At 54.7% G+C, this 20947-nt stretch overlaps 3 protein-coding genes across 3 annotated transcripts in view; all 3 read right to left on the bottom strand.

The window, feature by feature from the left end:
• Positions 1-1971: 1971 nt before the first annotated feature.
• Positions 1972-9321, bottom strand: VOLCADRAFT_91454 (uncharacterized protein; the record flags this gene model as incomplete). Its single annotated transcript, XM_002951007.1, has 15 exons — positions 1972-2173; positions 2397-2410; positions 2668-2838; positions 3346-3436; positions 3802-3872; positions 4697-4772; positions 5433-5522; positions 5946-6016; positions 6176-6268; positions 6568-6709; positions 7534-7667; positions 7823-7917; positions 7981-8549; positions 8964-9151; positions 9229-9321. 15 exons carry the CDS (start codon positions 9319-9321, stop codon positions 1972-1974), a joined length of 2100 nt encoding a protein of 699 aa, XP_002951053.1.
• Positions 9322-12771: 3450 nt separating this feature from the next.
• VOLCADRAFT_91455 (uncharacterized protein) lies at positions 12772-16895 on the bottom strand (the record flags this gene model as incomplete). Its single annotated transcript, XM_002951008.1, has 7 exons — positions 12772-13274; positions 13411-13464; positions 14016-14420; positions 14804-14842; positions 15623-15677; positions 15910-16011; positions 16377-16895. The coding sequence occupies 7 exons, from the start codon at positions 16893-16895 to the stop codon at positions 12772-12774; spliced, it is 1677 nt and encodes a 558-aa protein (XP_002951054.1).
• A 2370-nt stretch (positions 16896-19265) lies between these two features.
• VOLCADRAFT_117731 (uncharacterized protein) overlaps positions 19266-20947 on the bottom strand; it is a gene marked incomplete at both ends in the record, with an annotated part of 5154 nt that continues 3472 nt past the window's right edge. The window contains 2 exons of the mRNA XM_002951009.1: positions 19266-19937; positions 20103-20693. Coding sequence (XP_002951055.1) covers positions 19266-19937; positions 20103-20693 — 1263 coding nt within the window. The remainder of the gene's footprint in view (positions 19938-20102; positions 20694-20947) is intronic.

Consider the following 20947-nt stretch of genomic DNA (forward strand, 5'->3'; position numbering starts at 1 on the left):
TCATGCCAGTAGCGCGGTGTTGATCTGCTTGCCACCACGTGCTGCGTTTGGTTGTATAAGTTTCCCTTTTGAATTTTTGTACTTCACGTTGTACTGCAGGTGGTTAAGGAGGCTGCTTTTCTCTGGCACAAACTCCTTCAATTCCATGGTTGCTTTGACCAACAAGAAGCGTTGACCAACAAGAAGCGTTGACCAACGTTGACCAAGTGTAGTAGCTGGCCACCGAAAAGGCCCCTCGAGATTCTTCTAGCACGTATAAAGTCTTGATGGTGTGTGCTGTACTGTACGACAGCTACTATAACAAGAGTGAAGCGCTGTTTGTTCGACGATTGCCAATATCTGATGCGCTCTGACTAGTCAACCTAGAAGAAAAAGCGCCGTTAGTTGACCAAACAGCCAGCAAAACGTGCACGACGACGATGGAGAAAGTGTGGATAGTGTGGAAGCACCAAAGCGGTGCGTTTCCCCCGTTAGGTTAGCGAAGTCGATAGAGCGCTGAGCCGGCAAGCTTGTGGTCGTAAAGAAGGAATGTTGTTATTTCTTCTTTTCATTAATAACCTCGCCTAACACTTTTCACGCATTCACGAGCCATTGGAAGAATTTTTTTCATCTTTTCCATCCCGCCTTTATCTCGCGGTGATTAATCTCTCATGGAACGCTTTTCCATCCGATCCGGATCACGCAGTCGACTTAAATTCTTTGCCGCCTATAAATTAATCGCATCCCCTGGTACAATACAACAGGATGGTCCGCATGTAATATACCTGGACCCGATGTACAGGCGACCAAAACTCTTGGTAAAACTTGTTTTACAGACGCTGTAAAGTCCACTATGGCAGTGCGGGAATAAGCTTCGGGCGACTGCGTCAACAACTTATCACCCCCAGGGGGCTTAGTTTAGCTTAGTCTAGAGATGGGGGAGAGGGTGCCCAACCATTTGGCATTTGGCCAAAACAGGCCCTTCATCTCAAGAGCGCCCGCTTCATAAACCCGTTTTGGTGCACACGCAATTGTTACCCCTCTCCCCCCAACAGTACACTCAGTCCGCGGACACATGCACACTGCCACATGGTTACCACTCCAGCAACATACATACATACATACATACATACATACATACATACATACATACATACATACATACATACACACCACCGACACAATTTACTAAAAATTAGTGGTGAGAGGTTACCCTGTTACCCCGCAGACGATGCAAGACATCTTAAAGTGTCATGTTCCGTACACACTCAATATGCAGATTCCTCCGTCCAATAATAATAACAACGATAATAATACCAAATCGTTGCTGCTGCTGCTCCTCCGTCTTGCTCGTTTGTGTAACACACGCACACACACATTACACATTACACGCACACAGGGAGGAGCCGCCGCGCTTGACCCAATACACCGACATGCGACATACATACATACAGACAGGCGGCTGGCAGAAGTTAAGGCCTGACTTCTGCTCCCAGTCGATCCAGTCGACCCGGGTTCAAATCCGCCTGCCAGCTCCTCGGGTGTTTGAGGAGTGATGAAATGGGAGGTGGCCCCCCATCATATGGACGGTGTAGGACGTGATAATATCAACTTGCGAGCTGACCAGGAACTAAGTTGATGCGCCGTTGATCCGCTAGATTTGGTTGGATGCTGGTGGTGAGTTGCCGAACCCAACGAATACATTCTGAAGTCGGATGGGTTGACGGATTAGGGTGCCCCTCTAGCAGGGGAGAGCAGGGACTGCCCCGGGAAAGGGGGCCGCTGGCGAAGTTAACCACCCTGTAACAACATACATACAGACAGACACACGTAAACGGAAAGCACATCTACAACAGTGCGGCAGTCCAGCAGGTCCATGATTGGAGTGACGCTCAATGACTACACATTGTTACATACATATTAGGGTTTTAGGGTTTATATCCTATACACATTAGGATTATTTTCAGAAAGCAGAAATCCTAAAAGGGTTCTTCATTCGTGCTTTGCCATCTGCCCGCCGCCCCCGCCACCGCCACCGCCAGCGGCACTCGTCAATGCCGCCTTCAACTCCTCCTCTGGACTAAGACGACGAGTTCCAACATCCCTGCAACCGCCGCTCGGCCCATGTGCCGTACGTCCCTCCGATGATGGCAGCTCCGGAACTGCAAAATCCTCTTCGGGAAGGCGTGTCCACCTGCAGCGTCCACACCAGCATAGTAATACCCAAGCCCCAAACCCCAAAACACACGCGCGCACATACACACACACAGATATTTTAGTTAAGTCAGGCCGCCGAGTTCAGTACGACAAAACCCTAAGACCTCGAACCTGAAACCTTGGACCCCGACTCAAACCGTTATGTACACTCTGCACATACATACACACATACATGCGATATACTTGTACGGCGGTCCCACCTGTGTGCACACCCCTGGAGCCAGGAGGGTAGCACCACCGCCTTGCCCTGGGTGCGAGCCCGGTGCACCTGGACTCCCCGGGGGTGGGGCGGGAAATGGGGTGGAATGTGTGTGTATGTGTGTGTATGTGTGTGTGCGTGTATGTGTGTGTATGTGTGTATGTGTGTGTGTGTTACACACATGCATAAGGAATGCACACACGTGCACGAAAAGAAACATGCACAGAAGAACGTACACTTTTTTTATAAATCAAACAAAAGCAAACACACACCTTTTCCGTGCCACCCGCGGCAGCCACGACATGTGTTGTGACCCCCGGGTCATAGGTGGTTAGACAGTTGGCCCCCAACGACATTGCCAACTGCCATAACGGCTCCCTGAGGGGGTTACGGTCTTGAGGCCAGCAGCGGCTGAAGGTGATACAGCAACCCTGAGGCATCAACTCCAGGGGGGGGGAGGGAGGGGGGAGGGAGGGAGGGAGGAGGCAAAAGGGGGCCTGATGTCAAGGATATGCCCGTGTCACTCGGCTAATGTACATATCTCCCCCTCCCCTCCCCTCCCCCCGCCCCCCCCCTCCCTCGCCAGCACCCCGGCTGCACAAACACAGCTGCTGCCAGTGGCAGTGGCATTTCCTCAAGGTCGAACTGACGGATGCAGACGTACGATATACGTACAGGTCTATAATTACGTATACGTACGTATGTATAACTGTCTTGCACTAGGCTCATCTTCACTTCCTAGCTAGACTGTGGATAGGTACGAGTGCGGCCATTACCGTTCGTACACATCTCGTCGCGCAGAGGAAATAACGGCGGTAATGGGCTAAACCACTGCTGTTTGAAAAACTGCCGAGTGAGGCACTGCTGTTACATGATCCTCAACCTCCTCCTCCTCCTCAACCTCCTCCTCAACCTCCTGCTACTCCCTCCCAACCTCCTCAACCTCCCACCTGCAGTATCTCACGGCGCTGCTCGGACAGAATGTCCCGCACATCCCTTCGCTCCAGGGGGGGCAGTGAGGGATCATCCGCGGAGAAAAACCTGCGGATGCGGAGGCGTTGCGGACGGGTTGAGGGTTTTGGGGTTTCGGAGCCCGAGGGGCCCTCTCGACGACATGGATGGCACGACAACGGGAAATGACGATGGCGATGATGGAAAGGGCGGTTGAGAGCTTTCCCCCCCCACCCCCGGGAAGGTGCTGAAATATATGATGTCACTCTCGACATCATCATCATCATCATCATCCGGCGCGGGCCGGGACCACAAACGCTAAAAAAGAAGCCGACTTCGCATCACCTCCGCTTCCACTCAACCTCTTTTCGCCATCAGAAATACACACATACATACTCACAGCTCATGCATGGACGCGCGTGTGTACACATGCAATGGATGCGGATATGCCGTACCGTGTGTGTACGGCGCGCAGTACACGCATATGGGCGGCCAGAGCGCCATCCGTAGCGCTCTCATCGCTGTCCTGAAGGTGCCCATTGGGGGGAGGGGGGCAGTGGTGGCGGAGGGGGGGGGGAATGGGCCGGGAGGGGGGTTAGCGACAACCCCAAATGCTGGCGTGTGTGTGGTGGTGGTGGTGGGGGGGGGTTGGGGGGGAAAGACGAACCACGAACCAGTGAAGCTGGGGGGGAACAGACAGTCAGACGAAGGGGCGTGACGGAGGGGCGTGACGGAGGGGGGACCAGGGGGGGTGTTCTGGGTTTTAAAAAAAGGCGGGAAATGAAGGACCGCGAATTCACACTGAGGTATTCCGGATGAGGGGGGAGAAGTCGCGGGGAAAAAGGGTGAGGTGGAGTGGGGAAGATGGTGGTGAGGTGTTGTACTGCCCAGCCCGCCAGTTGGCAGTTAGTGGTTGGAGTGACTTCGGAGGGAGCGGAAAGTGACGGATCGCAAAAGAAGACGATTAAAATTGCCGCATCCCTGTGTCGTACAAGAAGCCGTACAGGAGCTCTCCCAACGCTTCCCTACCTGCTCAAGCAGTGCCGTACCGTCTACACGCCACTTCCGCAGGTCCGACGGGAAATAGTGGTAACGCTCAACCTGGAAATCGTGCAGTTCCCGATAAATTAATTATTTTAATAAACTTGTTAACAAATTCTACTTCTTCGATGTTTGATATGGCGGTGGAGAAGCACTGGCCCAGAAAAGACGCGCAACGGCCAGGCAACGGAAAACGGCGTAAAAAAGGTACTTCGCTATCTTGCCGTACAACGGAATAGCGGAATATAATAAAATTAAAACATTAAAAAAGAACTAAAACCTACAGCGATGTGGGACCGCCCCTCCTACCTGCAACAGATTCCTCCGGTGTCCTGGCCAAACCGCCTCCGTGTCGTCCAATACCAGAGCAAGCTCGTCCGCTGAACTGCGGTAGTTGACAGTTAGGTGTTAGCAGTTGGCAGCAAACGGTTGGGGCACATGCCGCTAGATAAGTCGGTTTCAAATATAGTTGATCGTTGGCAGTTGGCTGCTTAAACTTAGTACGGATCAGCAACGCGATGCTGTCCAACCTCATAGCCGCTCAACCAACTCCCGCTCCCGCCAGTTAGTTAGTTAGTTAGTTACTTCCCAAAACGTCCCTCTTGCGCTCCAGCTCTTCCCCCGACCCTTCCCCATTCACCTCTTCTATTTCGGCGCTTATCAATCCTTACATTCCCCTCCCTTTTCCCCTACCGACATACATACCTCAAAACACACATGCCAGGTTTAGGGAATCGCACGACGATGCAGAGTACGACAAAACCAACCGCTGCTGCCGACGCCGAAAGCACCGACTCCAACGCATCAACTGCCCCTCGTGCCGGGTTTCGGTGTATTAGGGTGGCAGCACGACGTTCCCCCTCCCCCTCCCCTCAGTTCTGGACATGGCCGTGGAGTATCCGGCATATGGATGGACAGAATAACTAGATAATTACAGTGCATTCGATCAGTCTTTAACCCCCCACCCCATCCCCCCTCTTCCCCTACTTCTTTCTGTTCCCCTCTTTGCCCAAAACCCAAAACCCTCCCCCACCCCCTCACTCACAGCAGCACGTCAAGATCCTTCGCGGTTGCGGTGGTGGAGTGGTCTTTTGCGATAACAGAGGAGAACAACTTGCCAGTGGGGTCAAGCAACCTGTGCGCGTGCGTATGCGTGTGTGTATGTGTAAGTGTGTTTTGGGGGACGGGTAAGGGGGGGAAATGGGCTGTCGAGGGTTGGAGGACGGGACGGACGGGAAAGGGCCGGGGGAAGGCCGGGGAGCGGGGGGTTTAGCAAGGGGAATCAGTGATACGTGCGCGAGTGGGGTATTTCTTTCCGTACCGTGCCGTACACAGAATACGCAGGATATGTACCTGCATACATACACGCATACATGGCTCGCAGTTTACGGGCATACGCATACACGCGACGTGCGAACCGACCAGCACTTTCCCCTCTCCCCCTCAGACCCCTCGTGCCCAAATCCGTGTCTGAAAAACACCCACGCTCCCCTTCCCCCCTCTTTTCCTGCTTTCCCTCCCCCCCTCCCTCCCCACAAACACACGCACGCCGTCTCACTTCCGAACCTCCGCCGCGTACGTCTTATCCCCCATCGTGTAAATGTGCATCTCGTAATCGTCTCTCAAACCCTGGTAGGTCAAATTTGTGGGTTGCGGGTGCGGGTGGGAGGGTACGTGTATATGCGGGGGGGGGGCCATTTCAGGCACAAGTATACGACAGCTGCACGACAGCGACAACGACCCAAACCGGAAACCCCACTTCCCCTTCTCCTAACCCACATACCCCACCTCCAAGAACTCGAACACCCCGGGCCGGAGTTTGGTCCACAACTTATTTTCCGCAAGTCGGTGCAGCAGCCGCCGAGGGCCCAGGTTAGCCTCCTGGGGGGCCGGGGGTGGGGGTTTGGAGTGGGTTTGGAGGGTGGTGGAGGGGTGGCGGAGGGGGTGGTGGAGGGGGCTTGGATGGTTGGTGGAGGGGGGAAGACGAGCCACCGGGGGGTCAAGGTGGGAGGGGGGAGGAAAGGCAAACGGACCCGAAATGGGTCTGGGAGGAAAAGGAAGGGAAAGGATCGTAAATGAGATAACGCCTACACGTACGCCCCCTTCCTCACATTTTCTTAAAACACAAATACAACACCCCAGCACATACACATACACACACCCCTCCCTCCCCCCCGCACCTCCTCGCGGCGCAGCACCTCGGCCAACTGGGTTGCCGTATCCGGCCCCACCTCCGAGGTGTGTACGGAATTGAGCAGAGTGTGATCCAGATCCAAAATCAAAATCAGTCGCCGCCGGGACAACAGCCGTGTGACGGTTTCCCTTCATAATTCATCAAGGGGAGAGGAAAGAGGCCCCGGCCCCCGGGGGAGGGAAGAGGGGGTGGGGGTAGTCCTGTGGGTTTTAAATCAATGCAAAGGTCTGCTTTGTTATGTTGGAATGCCATGTCATGTCATGTTCCGTTACGTTACGTTATGTTGATGGGGGGTGTTACACACTGTGTGGGCGGCTCTCGTCCTGAGAAAGGACGAGCACCGCGCAAGGCCCTGACCGGACCGGGCCGGGGGACGAAACACAGCGCGGGGGTGGGCTCGCGGCTCGGGGCTAGTTTCGTCTGTTCCTCTCCGCGCGCCTCACTCACTCACTCACTCACTCACTCGCTCACTCGCTCACTCACTCGCTCACTCACTCACTCGCTCACTCACTCACTCGCTCACTCACTCACTCACTCACTCACTCGCTCACTCGCTCACTCACTCGCTCACTCACTCGCTCACTCACTCACTCACTCACTCACTCACTCACTCGCTCACTCACTCACTCACTCACTCACTCGCGCCACAGCCTCTGGGCGCTCTCCCAGCCCCTGGCTATAGGCAACACAGCGGCGCAGAAGAAGACTGCGAACCGAACTAAGCGAGAGCCGCGCGAGAGGCGCCACACAACCTCTAGGAACCCTAAACAGGCTATCTGCCCCCATATTGCGCCTGGCCTGCCTATTCGCGCGCTCTCGTCCCTCTTGACCGCCAAAACAAAAACAAATATGTAATATGTTATGTATGTTCCCACCGTCACAAACACCGTCACGACACATACATACATACACATACATACATACACATACATACATACATACATACACACACCTGCGAATGCGGTCCGCCTCGTCCGTGCTGACTTCTACCTCCTTACTCGCGTGGAGGTGCTTAAGCCGTACAACACCCGACTGCATGTACGACATGAGAGAATACGCATTATACAACGTAAGAATGTTGCGGAGCTCGGGGTTGAATATACGAGGTGGGAAGGAAGGAGAGCATAGCGGGGTCTGCGTAGCGGGGCCTGGATTCATATGGATTTAAAGGAGTAGTATCCAAAATGAAAAGTAGATTCAAACGGAGTGGATCCAAGCCCTGTGTTGCTGATACGTCCTACCTCGTCCAATCCGCCGTACATCGTCGTACAAACGCAAATACCCTCGTGCACACTGACACCCCACAAGTTCCCACACGTGGCGCGATCCCTTCGCCCTATTGTGTGAGGCACCAGACAAAGGGAATTGCAATAAACGGTTGACTAACCAACCAACTGACCAACTAACGCGACATGGCACACCAACGGCTCGCCCCAGCAGCCTACCCGGACACCCCCGGCGGCGGGCCAACCGCCAACCGCCCCTGCGACCGCCAGGTATCCGCTTCCACTGCTGCTGCCGCCAACACCAGCGACGCCGCCAAGGTACTGCCCGTACTTGTCGTACTCTGCGTCTGCTTGCGCCGCCGCTGCTGCTGCCACTGCCGCCTCTACTGCCGCTTCTTTACTAATGCCGCAGAGTCCGCACAATCCAAACACCCAAACAGGATGGGCGCATGGGGAAGTGGGGGGGGATGCGGAGGGGGATGTGCCGGCTGCGGCGGCGGCGCCGCCGCCACCGTCGTTGCGGCGCCGGCTGGCGGCGCCGGCACCACCGCAGTCGCTGAACCTGACCACACGTTGTCGCTTGGGTGGCGGGGGATGGTATCCTGCCATTTGTTTGAGGTTGCGGATTGAAAATGCGGGGAAGGACGGAATTATCGAAGGGGCCACAAAGCGAGTTCGATAATTGCCGATGAGGGGTGGGACAGGAAGAGTCGGGAGACGGAAGGGGCGGGTAAGGAAAGACCTGAGAAAAGGAAGGGGAGCGGAGAAGGGAAAAAGGAGGGACGGGGAAGGGGCCGTAGAGTATGAAAGCGTTTTAAGGACGGAAAGGAGATAAATCCGCCTTGGGTATGTTTTCCATGCTGCAAGGTTCGTGCATGTCATTAACATTTTAGGTGTTTCAAACCCCATTCCTTCCGGGGCCGTTTCAGAGCTTTACTGAGGTCCAAAGCGACATGAAGATTTGGGCCGTACAGTAGGTGGCGCCTGGGAGCGGAGGTCTGCTGCTGATTTGTCCCACTCCTCGGGATGTTACGTTGGGACACAACCCAACTCTGACAGGAAATTGCGCGTGTTACGGGGTAGTACGTAGTCGTCATGAGCATGTGCAAGGAAAGAGTTGCTTATACCTACGCAAGTTTAGCCTCGACAGCTGCACCTAATATAGATGCAACCCGAGGCTGCCCAGGCAAGCAACCTCGTGTCTTGCTCACCAGTATCCTCTTGAAGCGCCTCGATTTCGGTAAAGCCTTGATCACCTAGTTCGTCCAAGTCAACCTCAGAGCTGGAAGAAGAATTCCCGCCCTCGTCGTCGTGCTTTGGGATGTTTCCGTCATCGTCATTAGCCTGTGTACATATTAAGCTTAGGCAAGATCATGTGTACCTATGCAGGCAAGATGTCCCAGCTATTTATGTCAACTAACCTGCTCTTCTGCTTCATCCTCGCCAAACTCGCCATCGAAAGCAGCCGCAAGCTCGTCATCTAAACTGCCTGGTGGAGAACCTTGATCTGACATTGCTATTGCTAAAAACAGATCGCATATGTATGTTGCAATTCACGGCGCAACTAAGCAGGGACTTCTTAAAAAAGCCTCAGAGCCTTAAGATTTCCTTGTGCTGAGGCTTGATGCGCCAAGCAAGCAGAACTTTAAGATTGTACATTGCGACAATATGACGGAGCTGCAGCACCTGTCCTCGAGACGCCGTGAGGTCCGACAAACCACACTGCTACAACGAACCTCGGCGAATCCCAACGCTCGCTGCACCGAACTCTACTGTCTCTAAACCACCTAACCAACCGGGCATGCGCGTTTCATTTATCGAGTCAGTCAGCAGCCAAATCGGTTAGCAATCACACTCTTTCTTGGAGTGCAGCGAAACGGTCAGCACAAACCCATCGACGCACCTGTACAGATGGCAGTTCTTCCCTATCTTTCAACGCGCGCTCGCTGCTCCCCCGGCCCCTCTTGAGCACAATATTGAGACACCTTAGGTCGGGAGGGGGACGCGCCCTGGTGTGTCCATTGCTGGTGCTAGCTAGCTAGCTGCTGGACGGCGGCTGCCATGAAATTAACACATATTCCGCAAATCTGCGCGTCCAGACCATCCCGCAAATGCATAACTTATGACATCGATGTTAGGCGCCATGATTTCAGTGAAGCGCCATGGATTCAAAAAGTGTTGCAAATCTCGGAGTTTAGATTCGATAGATTTACTCAACAAAAATAGCTTTAGCCAGCTGACACGTCAGCTCGTTTCTTACAGACGTTGTATTCACAGCTGGTGTATGCATGTGCCCATCCGTCGAGCTGTCAGTCCTTTTTTATAATTGCTCCAGCCAAGTACTGGCACTTGGCAGCTGACGCAGCATTATGCGTTAGGGCTGTGTGGCCTCCAGAGATTCGGGCCGTTAGTTGGTTATCGGTTAATAACCCAACCGCCTTGTCGACACCCACGCAAAATTCAGACCGACCGACCGACCGACGGGCTGACCAGAAGACCCAAACGTGGACGGACAGACAGATAGACAGACAAATAGACGGACGTACACCACACGTACACAATGCCCAAATCGCAAAATGCAAGCAAACAGTCCGCAAGGGACGTTCGGGCTGTCGTTGCTTGGCAACCCAAACACAGGTATCTGTACGGCATTTACTAAACCAACAGTGCTAGTAACGCCGTACAAGCACGAAAGTCGAACACACTTTAAAAGCCTGCGACATAGTCAGCATGCTCTGTCTGTCTCTCTGTCAGCCTCATAGCCGCACTCTACACCCTCCACGCCTCTTTCGCTCCCCGTAACGGTCAACTGGGAAATCGCATGTGTGCACAACGAAGCCTTGAGGTGACAGCGCAAGCAGTACAAACAAAAAACACATCTAATAAATGACATAGACAACTAGACCAACGTCTCTAACGGCTGCTTGGTGTGCACGTGCACACGGTGACAACATCGCAGTAGCAGCAGTAGCAGGCAGCAGAGGTAGCCGGCCGCCGCCCGCACCACAGCCACCGATGCCAACACCCCGGGGACCTCCCCATTTGCCACTCATCACTTCTGTGATGACATAAATATAAATATGTGTGTGTATGTATGTATGTGTGTGTATGTATGTATGTGTGTATGTATGTATGTGTGTATGTATGTGTGTGTATGTATGTGTGTGTATGTATGTGTGTGTATGACTTAGATTACACTGTGAGCCGCCAGGGGCCGAAGCCGAAACACAGCGCAAGGGTCAGGAGCACACAGCACAAGTGTGTGTGTATGTGTGTGTCTCGAGAGATCAAGATCTGCGTATATGCCGCAGCTGTGTTAGACCCAACAACACACATCCAAAGATAGCCTCGCGCCACTGCGTCATATTACACCAGTACTGGAGTATCATTACAGGAATATCCGTACTGGTTCCATTCTGTCGTACTGATGTAAAGGAATCATTTTACATCCGAGCACATTCACAGCTCATGTAGTAGTTGGCCGCTGCTGAAAGGCCTCTCGAGATGCTCGTGGAGAGCTTTGCACGTATTTGTACATGTTGTGTGTGCCGAACTGTGTAACAGCTACTTCAGCTCAGTTCATTACGTCTCATACAAAGAACAACAGAGAGTCCAACTCGCCAGCTTCCCCCCTGCAACCACACCTCCGTCCGTCCGTACATCCGTACATACACACACACCGTCTCTCTCACACATACATACAGAGAAAAACACACTCTTATCGTGCTGTTCATTCACAACACGCAAACCCTGCCTTGGCTTGTTGAACGGCCCCCTAGACAGGGAAACCCCCCTTTTCTCTCTCCCCCTCTCTTTGCTCATGTCGCTGTGCATGTGCATGAGCCAGCAGTCCAAGCTTCATTCTCCTGCTGCTGCTGCTGCTGCTGCTGCGCCTCCTGCTGCCGTCCACCAGAATTAAAAGTTTGAGCACAGTGACATACATACATACACACATAACACACACTCTTCTGAGGGCATACCTACCCCCCAATCACGGCGGATGACTCCTGCTACGCTCTTCCCAGCAAAGAAAGCAAAAGGCGCCTCCTAAGCCGAAACGGATACCCCTCAGAATGCACTTTTTCACCCCGCCACAAACATACATACAGACAAACAACCCAAGACCGAGTGAAAGAGCGACCTTCACGGCTAGGACGGACACCATGATCGCGTCTGCACTTTCCTTTTTACGGTCCCCTCCTCCCTGGAAACAAAATACACATATAACGACGGAGCACACACACAGACAGACAAACACACACACAGACAAACACACACACAGGGGCACACACACAGACACACACAGACACACACAGGCACACAGACAGAGACACACACACAGGCACAGACAGACAGACAGACAGACAGACAGACAAACACACACAGGCACACACACAGACACACACACAGGCACACACACAGACAGACAAACACACACACAGACAAACACACACACACAGATATGAAAGAGAGAGAACACACACCTCTGCCCCTTAACATCCCACCAGCCACCACCACCTAGAACCACCGGTCCTCCTCCACCTCCATCCTCAACTCTTTGCGATGCAACCCAGTAACAGCCGCTCTCCCTCTCTCCTCTGCAATTGTGTTCACAACCTTTCCCACACACCTTTTACCTCCCTAACCGCACCGCACTCCCTTCCTTACCCATTCCCTCCTTACAGCCATTCGCCCGCCTCCTCCTCCTCCTCCTCCTCCTCCTCCCTCCATTCGCCGCCAACTCACCTTACCTCATCCTTACCTTACATCATTCAACTCGGCTCGGCTCACCCCTTACACCCATTGGTTTGGTTGCAGTGATGGCGCCAAAAAATACAACAGCTTGTTAGTTTTGAAAAAAATGATGCGTTTTGATTCACGCAGCAAGGTCAACCAAGATATATAACCCATATAACCCATATAGGTTTAATACATACATATATATATAACCCATAAAAAACCTTTTACACCGGAGCGGGAGGGTGGGACCGCAAGGGGCCCTGCGGCGATGTGGACGGCGATAGGTTCACGGCTGTCCAGGGCAACTCGGGAACGTGCTGCAGACAGATCGGAACGGGGACAGAAGCTGAGGGCGGTGTGGCCGCCGCCGCCGCCGCCGCCGTCCCTGCCATCGTACCTACAATGGGCCCGTTGACCGCATTCTTCTGAAGGTTTTGCAACATGAGGCCGCCGCCGCCGCCGCCGCCGGCCCCGGCAGCGGCAGCGGCGGCCGAAGCTGTCGCTGCCGCAACCTGCCGTAGCCTACCGCTGATGTCGGCTGCTCCAGGGTTTTGGCCAGTCACCATCCATGGCGGTTGCCGGTACGGAAATGACGATGACGGTTGCGGTTGTGGCGGTTGCATCATGATGCCCATTTGCGTTCGAATATCCGACATGTGCGTTTGGAAATGGGGACGTGTCTGAGTCTGGGCCTTCCGCGTTTGTTCAGCCTGGGTCTGTACGGCAGCTGTTTCGGCGGAAAGATGAAAGCGCAATTGCTGGTTCTGTAGCTGTAGTTGCTGTTGTAGGAAGTTTTGGTTCTGTTGATACGTGGGAAGATGAGGCGGCAGTAGCAGCAAGGGTGCGTGAGGGGAAACACCCACCCCTAAAACCGCCGCACACGATGACTGCTGCTGTTGTAGCTGTTGCGGTTGTAGCTGTTGTTGTGCAGCAAAGGTATGATGTGCAGTCTGTTGTTGTGGGACGTACGGGTTGAGTACGACACAGCGGGGGCGGTCTTGGTCAGTGGCATGCTGGCTGCCTCTGCTTTGTTGTGTTATGAGTGGATTGTACGGCTGAGGTTGGGCAGCGGCGGCGGCTCGGGACGAGGCGGCCAAGGCTGCTGCAGCAGCGGCGCCGCCGCCAAGAGACGTGCGAGGCTGCTGACCACGCGCCGTCGATGCCTGCAGTACATCAGCGGACGCAATGGACTGCATGTGCTGCCTTGCCTGTTGTGGATCGGATGGCGAAGCTGCGCCTGGAAGGGTGGCGCCGGGGGAGGTGGCTGCCGCCGCCGCCGCCGCCCCGATATGCGACGGAGTTAGGGAGCCACGAGGTCGCGCAGCTCCGCTGCCGCCGTCGCCAGCCGCCGGCGGCTCCTGTTGCCCTCGTCCTACGGCAGGCCTGCCGCTGTCTGACCTGGCCCCGGCGGCTCTGACGGCTGCAGCGTTCCGCGCCCAAACGTCACCTGCGTCGGCTGCTGCCGTACCTGGCCTGCCGAAACTCAACATCGCCAAAAAGGCGTCCACATGAGAGCCAAAGTCCAGATCTGCCGTCGCGGCAATTTCCATTGCGCCGCCGCCGCCGCCGCCGCCGCCGCGACCAGTCTCCAATGCTCGCTGCCGCTGGGCCCCCGACTGCTGCTGCTGCATCAGCCGCGACAGCAAAAGCGCCGCAGTTTGCTGCTGCTGCTGCAGCAACTGCCGTAGCTCCTGTTGGGAATACATCTCCCGGGGAATTGTCGCCGCCGCCGCCACCTGCGGCAGGCTCAATAAGGGTCCCTCCCCTTCAAACTCCCGGCGAACGAGGGCCTTATCCCCCGCGCGAGCAGCCTGACGAAGGGCGTTCCAACCAGGATGGGGCCGAGCATTTGCGTGGTCCCTCTGACGGCGACCTGAGGAGGGTTTTGGAGCGTTTTGGAGAGTTTTGGAGAAGGATTTCGGGATTTGGGTTTAGTTTTTTTAGAGTTTACACATCTGAGCACTACTACAAGTCATGCGGAAGCAAGGCCAAGCAAGGCCAAGCAAGGTAAGGAGGGGAAAGACGACCCACGAGCGAGTGAAGCTGATGCCAAGGAAAGACTGCTGCGGCGGTAAGGAGGGGGGGAGCTATGTGCAGAGGCAAGGGGGAAGGAAAGGGACCCAAGGGAAAGGCAGTGAGTGGTTTTCCATGCCAAGAAACCAAGTTATGGAAAAGCAGCAGCTGGGAGGTGAATAAGTTCATATAATTTGTGGTGTAGGAAATCTCGAGCAAAACCCAGCAAGCAAGCAAGCTCACCGCTGCATGTGTAAAGTGCATGTGTAAAGTCAGTGAGGGCTACAAGTGTGTGCGTTATGTGCGGGGGTTCATATGTAGGGGTTGGTGGTCTCCACCAATCCCCCCCTTGTCCGTTGCTTCATGCGCCCTCCCTTCCTCGCCACCCAACCACCCAATCAGAGCTTCGGACGTCGGCACCTGACCCCTTGCTCACTGCTCGCAATGATTAATGCCCCTCTTCCTCCCCTCCGCATTGGCTTGGCATTACTGCTTTCTCTGCTTTTTTAGTCCTGGCGGCTTAGGTAGGTAGTTTTTCCGACATCATCTTCACTACGTCATCCCGAGGTCGCCGTCTTCACGGACGCCTTTCGGTCAGTTCTACGTCTGGTACACTCTTGCTCTGGCAGCAGCTTCACTCGTTTGTGGTTCGTCTTTCCCCCCTCTGCACTCTCAATGGTGGTACCCCTCCTCGGGCCCCCCATGTGGCCGCCGACTTCCCAAAGAACACAAGACGTATCCTCGAGGAGGACGTGTGGCGCTGCGCAGTCCCATTTGTGATGCGCGATGACTCCACACACAAAATGTTTTCAACACCCGACTCAAGTACGAACAAATGATTGTCGTACACAACTGTACTGCGACAGTCACAACTGGTCCGTACTGGACACGTACAGACCATTTCCATTTCATTCCTCGTTTTACTTGACTTCCAGATTAGAGGACCACGTGGCTTGGTTTCATCACACACGTGTGTGGAGGCATGTGCAAATACATATGCACACGTACATGCATATGTAAATAGACTTAGACCCGTACATATACGTCCGTACAATGTCGTACCTGTGCCCCAGAACTGACACTCCGACGCCTTCACATCGCACACGAAGCAGTAGCACTGAAGAGTTGGTGGAAAGAGAAGCGGAGCGGAGCGGAAAGGGGAGAGGGCGGATTAAGAAGGCGTCAAAAAGATGAATAATTATAAAATGCAAAACACCCGATCCAGCTATACTTTTGTCCTTAGCCGACCCCTCCGCAACCGTTACCACCTTCACTCGAAGCATCCTAACCCAGCCACGACGAGCCCTAACCACCACTACCCCTCTACATACATACACATACACACACACCTGCTCGCAGCACTTGGCATTGGACTCGACCGCAGCCATATCGCGATCGAAGTGGTGCTCGGCGCAGTGAGGTCGGGGGTGGGCAAGATCCCGGGTCACCACCTGGAATGTGAACCAGATCAAAAAAAGGATTCAGGATCCAGAATCTAGCAAGAATGGGATTGAGGAGGCGGGTTAAGAAGGTTGCGGGGTACGGTGCTGGGGGGGTGAGGGGGGGGAAAAGAATGAGGGATGTTTCTGAGGGTTTGGCATGGTTCGGCACAGTCAGGGATTTTGGGGGTGTTTTGGGTGGGCCCCAGTAAGAGTGAGAAACTGGTGCGGGATGAGGATGAAAGGACCGCGGAGCCTTGGAGGGTAGGACGGGGGAGCTGGGGATGGAGGAAAGGTTGAGATTCATACTTTTTCTACTTTTTCAAAGGATACACGTTTCAAAGCCTGACCAAAACTTAAAGGAGCAGGCTCCTCACCTGTCCCACCATACCCACGATGCGAAGCTCCTCATCGGATTCTAGATCGTCACCATCCTCCGGCTTGTCGCTAAGAGGAGGCTTGTTGACCGCTATCTTCGGAGATGGCTGGCGAATGCAAGGTCGCTTGGCCTGCTGCTGTGAAGCAGCCCCATCACGGTCGTTGCTTTGGAATTCACCCACTATGACAACGTCGCTGTCGTCCGATGAGGCGCTTGTCGTTGGCGGTGAGACAACGCATCGCCTCCGGTTTCGGGAGCCCGCAGGCTTACCCTGGCCACCACCATCAGGGCTCCTAATCTCGTTGCTTGCAACGCTATCGTTCTGTTCGTCGTCACTGGTTGGCGCCGGTGAGTTGTTGTTGTTCAAGTGTTCATGTTGCGATTCTGAGGCGACGGTTCTCCGAAGTCGCCTACGGCTTCTTTGAGAAATAAGAGTTGCCGCTTGGAGCTTCTTGTCGCATGCTTGAGATGCTGGCTCCTTGAAACGAGCCCTTGTGCGAAACGCGATGGCGTCCATGTCGATGGGTCTATGCCTCCTAAACTGAACCGTGATAAGTTTAGGAAAGCTTACATAGCGCGGAAACTCGCCAGCATAGCCCAATCGCAATGGCCGAGTCGGTGCTGCCTGCGTTCCCTGTGTAACGTCTACGTTTCAGTTCATTTGCGCCCCAGTACTAATACAGTAACAGAATAAGGCAAAACGATGTTTTCTGTGGGAGGAAACCCATATGTTTACAACCTCGCTTGTTTCCAACCGCCACCGCAGCGAAGCGATGGTTTGGTTAACTTCGCAACGCTTCCTGGTGTACGGAGCGCCTCAATCAATAACGCAGCAGCACATAATGAGCACACAAGAACAGCACGTGGAAATAAGACCTCAAGCCTTAAACCTTCAGTTATGCAACGGACTGCCCCAAAGCGCCGTACGTGCCTGAATGCGGTTACGTAAAAGAGAAACCCGGTTCAAATCTAACCCTACTCCCTGCGTGACCGCACTCAGCTCATGCCTCCATTAAACCCTCGAGCTTCATTTATCCTGCCTTATAAGCCCTGAGCCCCAGAAAACCAACTTCGCATTTCATGACTTTCCATCCCCTACGCACGAAAAACACCTATCCCCCACCCATCCCCTCACTTGCAACCCACAAACGAAATGGAAAGCCTAACCTGGCAACAGAGCATCCGTACAGTCTTCCTGACTACTTTCCGACTTCTCCTACAAAGAAATCGTTTATATTCTGCTGCTGCTCCCACAACACAGGTTCATCTTCCAGTACAAAGTGTATATGCATTGTAAGAAGAAGCTACAAGGCAGCTCAAGCGCCTTCCTTCCCAGCCTCTGATGTCTTGATGTGGATGCCTTGGAATTATCAAATCCATCTCCCGACGGAATGGCGGCGCACCGAAAGCGGTTGGAAGGGAACCGAGGGGAACTCAGATAATTCCCCCCCTTCGGAATGTGTTACAGGGTCCACTGGATCCATAACGCCAGCGGCAACAATATCCCCATCGGCGCCAACAACAGCAGTAGGCAGCGATATAGCGGCAGTACGGCTCACAGCTGCAGTTTAGCTGCCGCAAAGCAGGGAAAGAAGTCATAACAACACACAACGAAAACCGTTTACCCGATGATATATGATGCAGCCAAAGGCCGTTTCCCCTTGAAGATGAAGAAGATGCGATGTGCCACAGCATCCCGCACAAATTTTGCAGCACTCTGTCGTACTATGCCGTACATTACGGTACTTCTTCACACACGGTAACCCCTGCGTGAAAAAAAACAGGATGCGAGATGAATGACATAAACATAAAAAACATGCCGTACACCCTGCTGTACAGGCTGTGCTGTACACCCCCTGAACATAAAAGGTCTCTCCACTCGATGAACTTGCCTCCAGCCGATCCTCCCGCTGTCGGAAGATTCGTCCGTGCGTGCGTGCGTGCGTGCGGAAACATTTCCCATAAATCAATTTATTCACTTCTCGGCTGTGACTTACCTATATTGCTGTGAACAAGGAACTGAAATGGTCAGTCTGGCTGCGGGCAGAGACACAGCGGCCCCCCCCCCTCATATTGCCGTACTTGTTCGTACACCATGACGTGGCACTACCAACGTTCTCGCCCTCATCGTAGCTATCATCACATCCTAATACTCGCATCCCTTTTACAGCTATAAATCATAACACGTGTTATTTCAACAAAAAAAAACCGCGTCCCACTGAACCGCAAAAAAAAACACGTCCTCCACTGAGCCGCGACCTATATAAGTCTTATACCTTGCCTTCGCGGCGCGGCTCATCACCGGCTGTGACCGTTCCCCAACACGGCTCGGGTCTCTCACTCGCTTACATATTTTCCCTGTCCACCTACCTACCTAACTTCCTGACCTTCTACCTGACTTCCAAACTGACAACTGCCAACTGCCAACCGACCTAACCTCCCTCGTGACGGCGGCCATTATGCAAATCGTGGTGGCGGTGCCACGTGGTGGCCTCGTATTATCTTGGCGAGCTTCTAATAAAGACGTGCCAGACAGGCAGCAGCACAGGAATGGCCCCGTCATGGCTGCGGCGAAAGCGAAAGCTGTAGGGACGGCGGCAGTAGCAGCAGTAGCGTGTTGTCCTTCACGTTTGAGCTGGCTTCGCGAGAGTCCTGCTACAGCCAAAGGTACGATTGTGCTGATGCTGCTGCCAGCAGAGGCATCGTCGCCGTCGCCTCCGGCCTCATCCCGCCGGCGGCCTCGGCCGTCGCTGCAGGTGCCCCCGCCGCCGCTAGCTGCGGTGGCGGCACTCCGGCGTCCGCTTGCGGCTGTACTGCTGCTGTACTGCTGCTGTACTGCTGCTGTACTGCGGCTTTTTTACTTCCGCCGCAATGCCCTGCAATGAGGTTAGTCACTGGCATCATAAGCCGATGTGCCTTCCAACGCAATTCCCAAACTCAATTGCTCAATTTGATGACCCTGATCCTGATCTTTGTGCTCCTGCTGCTCCTGCTCCTGCTGCTGCGGCTCCTGCCTCTGCTGCTGCTGCTCTTCTTCGTGCTGGCTTTGATGCTGTTCAAGTTCCCCCTGTCCTTGCTGCTGCTGCTGCGGCGGCGGCTGCTCTTCGTGCTGGCTTTGATGCTGTTCAAGTTCCCCCTGTCCTTGCTGCTGCTGCGGCGGCGGCGGCTGCTCTTCTTTGTGCTGGCTTTGATGCTGTTCAAGTTCCCCCTGTCCTTGCTGCTGCTGCTGCTGCGGCGGCGGCGGCTGCTCTTCTTTGTGCTGGCTTTGATGCTGTTCAAGCTCACCCCGTCCTTGCTGCTGCTGCTGCTGCGGCGGCTGCTCCTCTTGTGGGCCCAAATAACGTGACAACCGAAGCTTCAGTCGTACACGCCGTACCGGGAGTCCACTTCCGGAGGCCCCCTTGCCGACTTCATCATCGAGGCCGAGGCGGCTGTCGCCGCCCCTGGCGGCCCCCTCCCTGCCGGCCCCGGCGTCTCCGTCCTTTCCGGCCCGGTTGGCGATGCTGTCGCCGATACCGTCTGCCGAGCGTCCTTCAATCACTGGCCCTTTTGCCGACCCCTACACCGACGATGATGGGGGCCCCGTAACCGACTCCTCATCCAACCTAGGCTCTATCGCACACGCATCAGAAAGTGCTCCCCCTCCTCTTCTCTCTCCTCCTGCTGCTGCTGCTACTGCTGCTGCTTCACCTCCACAGCTTTCCCCGCTACCTCCCCCGCCCACAGGAACGACTCTAAAGGCTGCAGCTGCTGCTGCTGCTGCTACGGCATCCAAAGATAGCCCTACACGCTCGCCCGACGTCATGGTCGCCGCCGCCGCGGCTGCGTCCTCCACCTCCTCCGCCTCCTTCACCTCCTCCGCCTCCTCCAACTCCTCCGCGTCCACCGCTGCTATCTTGGCAGGGCTGCCTGTGCGAGCAGCTACAGCACCGCCGTTGGCGGCGGCGGCGGCGGTGGCTTCGGCGGCGCTGCCGCCGCCGGTATTGCCACTGCTACGAAGCGCTTGGACGCTGTTTACACGGACGGCGTGCAGAGCCTGAGCACCTGACGTCATGTTTTGGGCGGCGCTGAGCATCTCCTCTAGAAATGAACGCATATCCTCGTCATCCAGAGAAATCACAACCGCCGGCGACTGTGCCGCCGCCGCAACCTGTTGTTGCTGCTGTTGCTGCTGCTGCTGCTGCGGTGACGTTGGTGATTGCTGCCTCAGCCGACTGAGGCTCAGCGGTACGGTAAATCTCCACGGCTCCGCCACCGCCACTGCCGCCGCTGGCAACGACGTCGACGCTGGCGCTGGCGCCGGCTGGGCCTGGGACTGAGCATGGGAATGTCTCATATGCGCATGAGGGGGATTCGAACCGGGGTTCATGACGTTGCTGACGTTGTTGACGTTGGTGAAGGTGGAGGGCGGAAGGCGGTTTGCATGGTCCGTGTGACTCATGCCTGTACGGAAAAGAAAACGGAGACGCGAAGCTTCTTTAGTAGGGCGGCCAGCGTAACGAGTTAGTCAGTCAGTCAGTCAGTCAGTCAGGTTTTGGGAACACCGTCGTGTGCCAACAGCATGCGAGT

Source organism: Volvox carteri, assembly GCF_000143455.1.
Source record: "Volvox carteri f. nagariensis unplaced genomic scaffold VOLCAscaffold_21, whole genome shotgun sequence".
NCBI lineage: Eukaryota > Viridiplantae > Chlorophyta > Chlorophyceae > Chlamydomonadales > Volvocaceae > Volvox > Volvox carteri.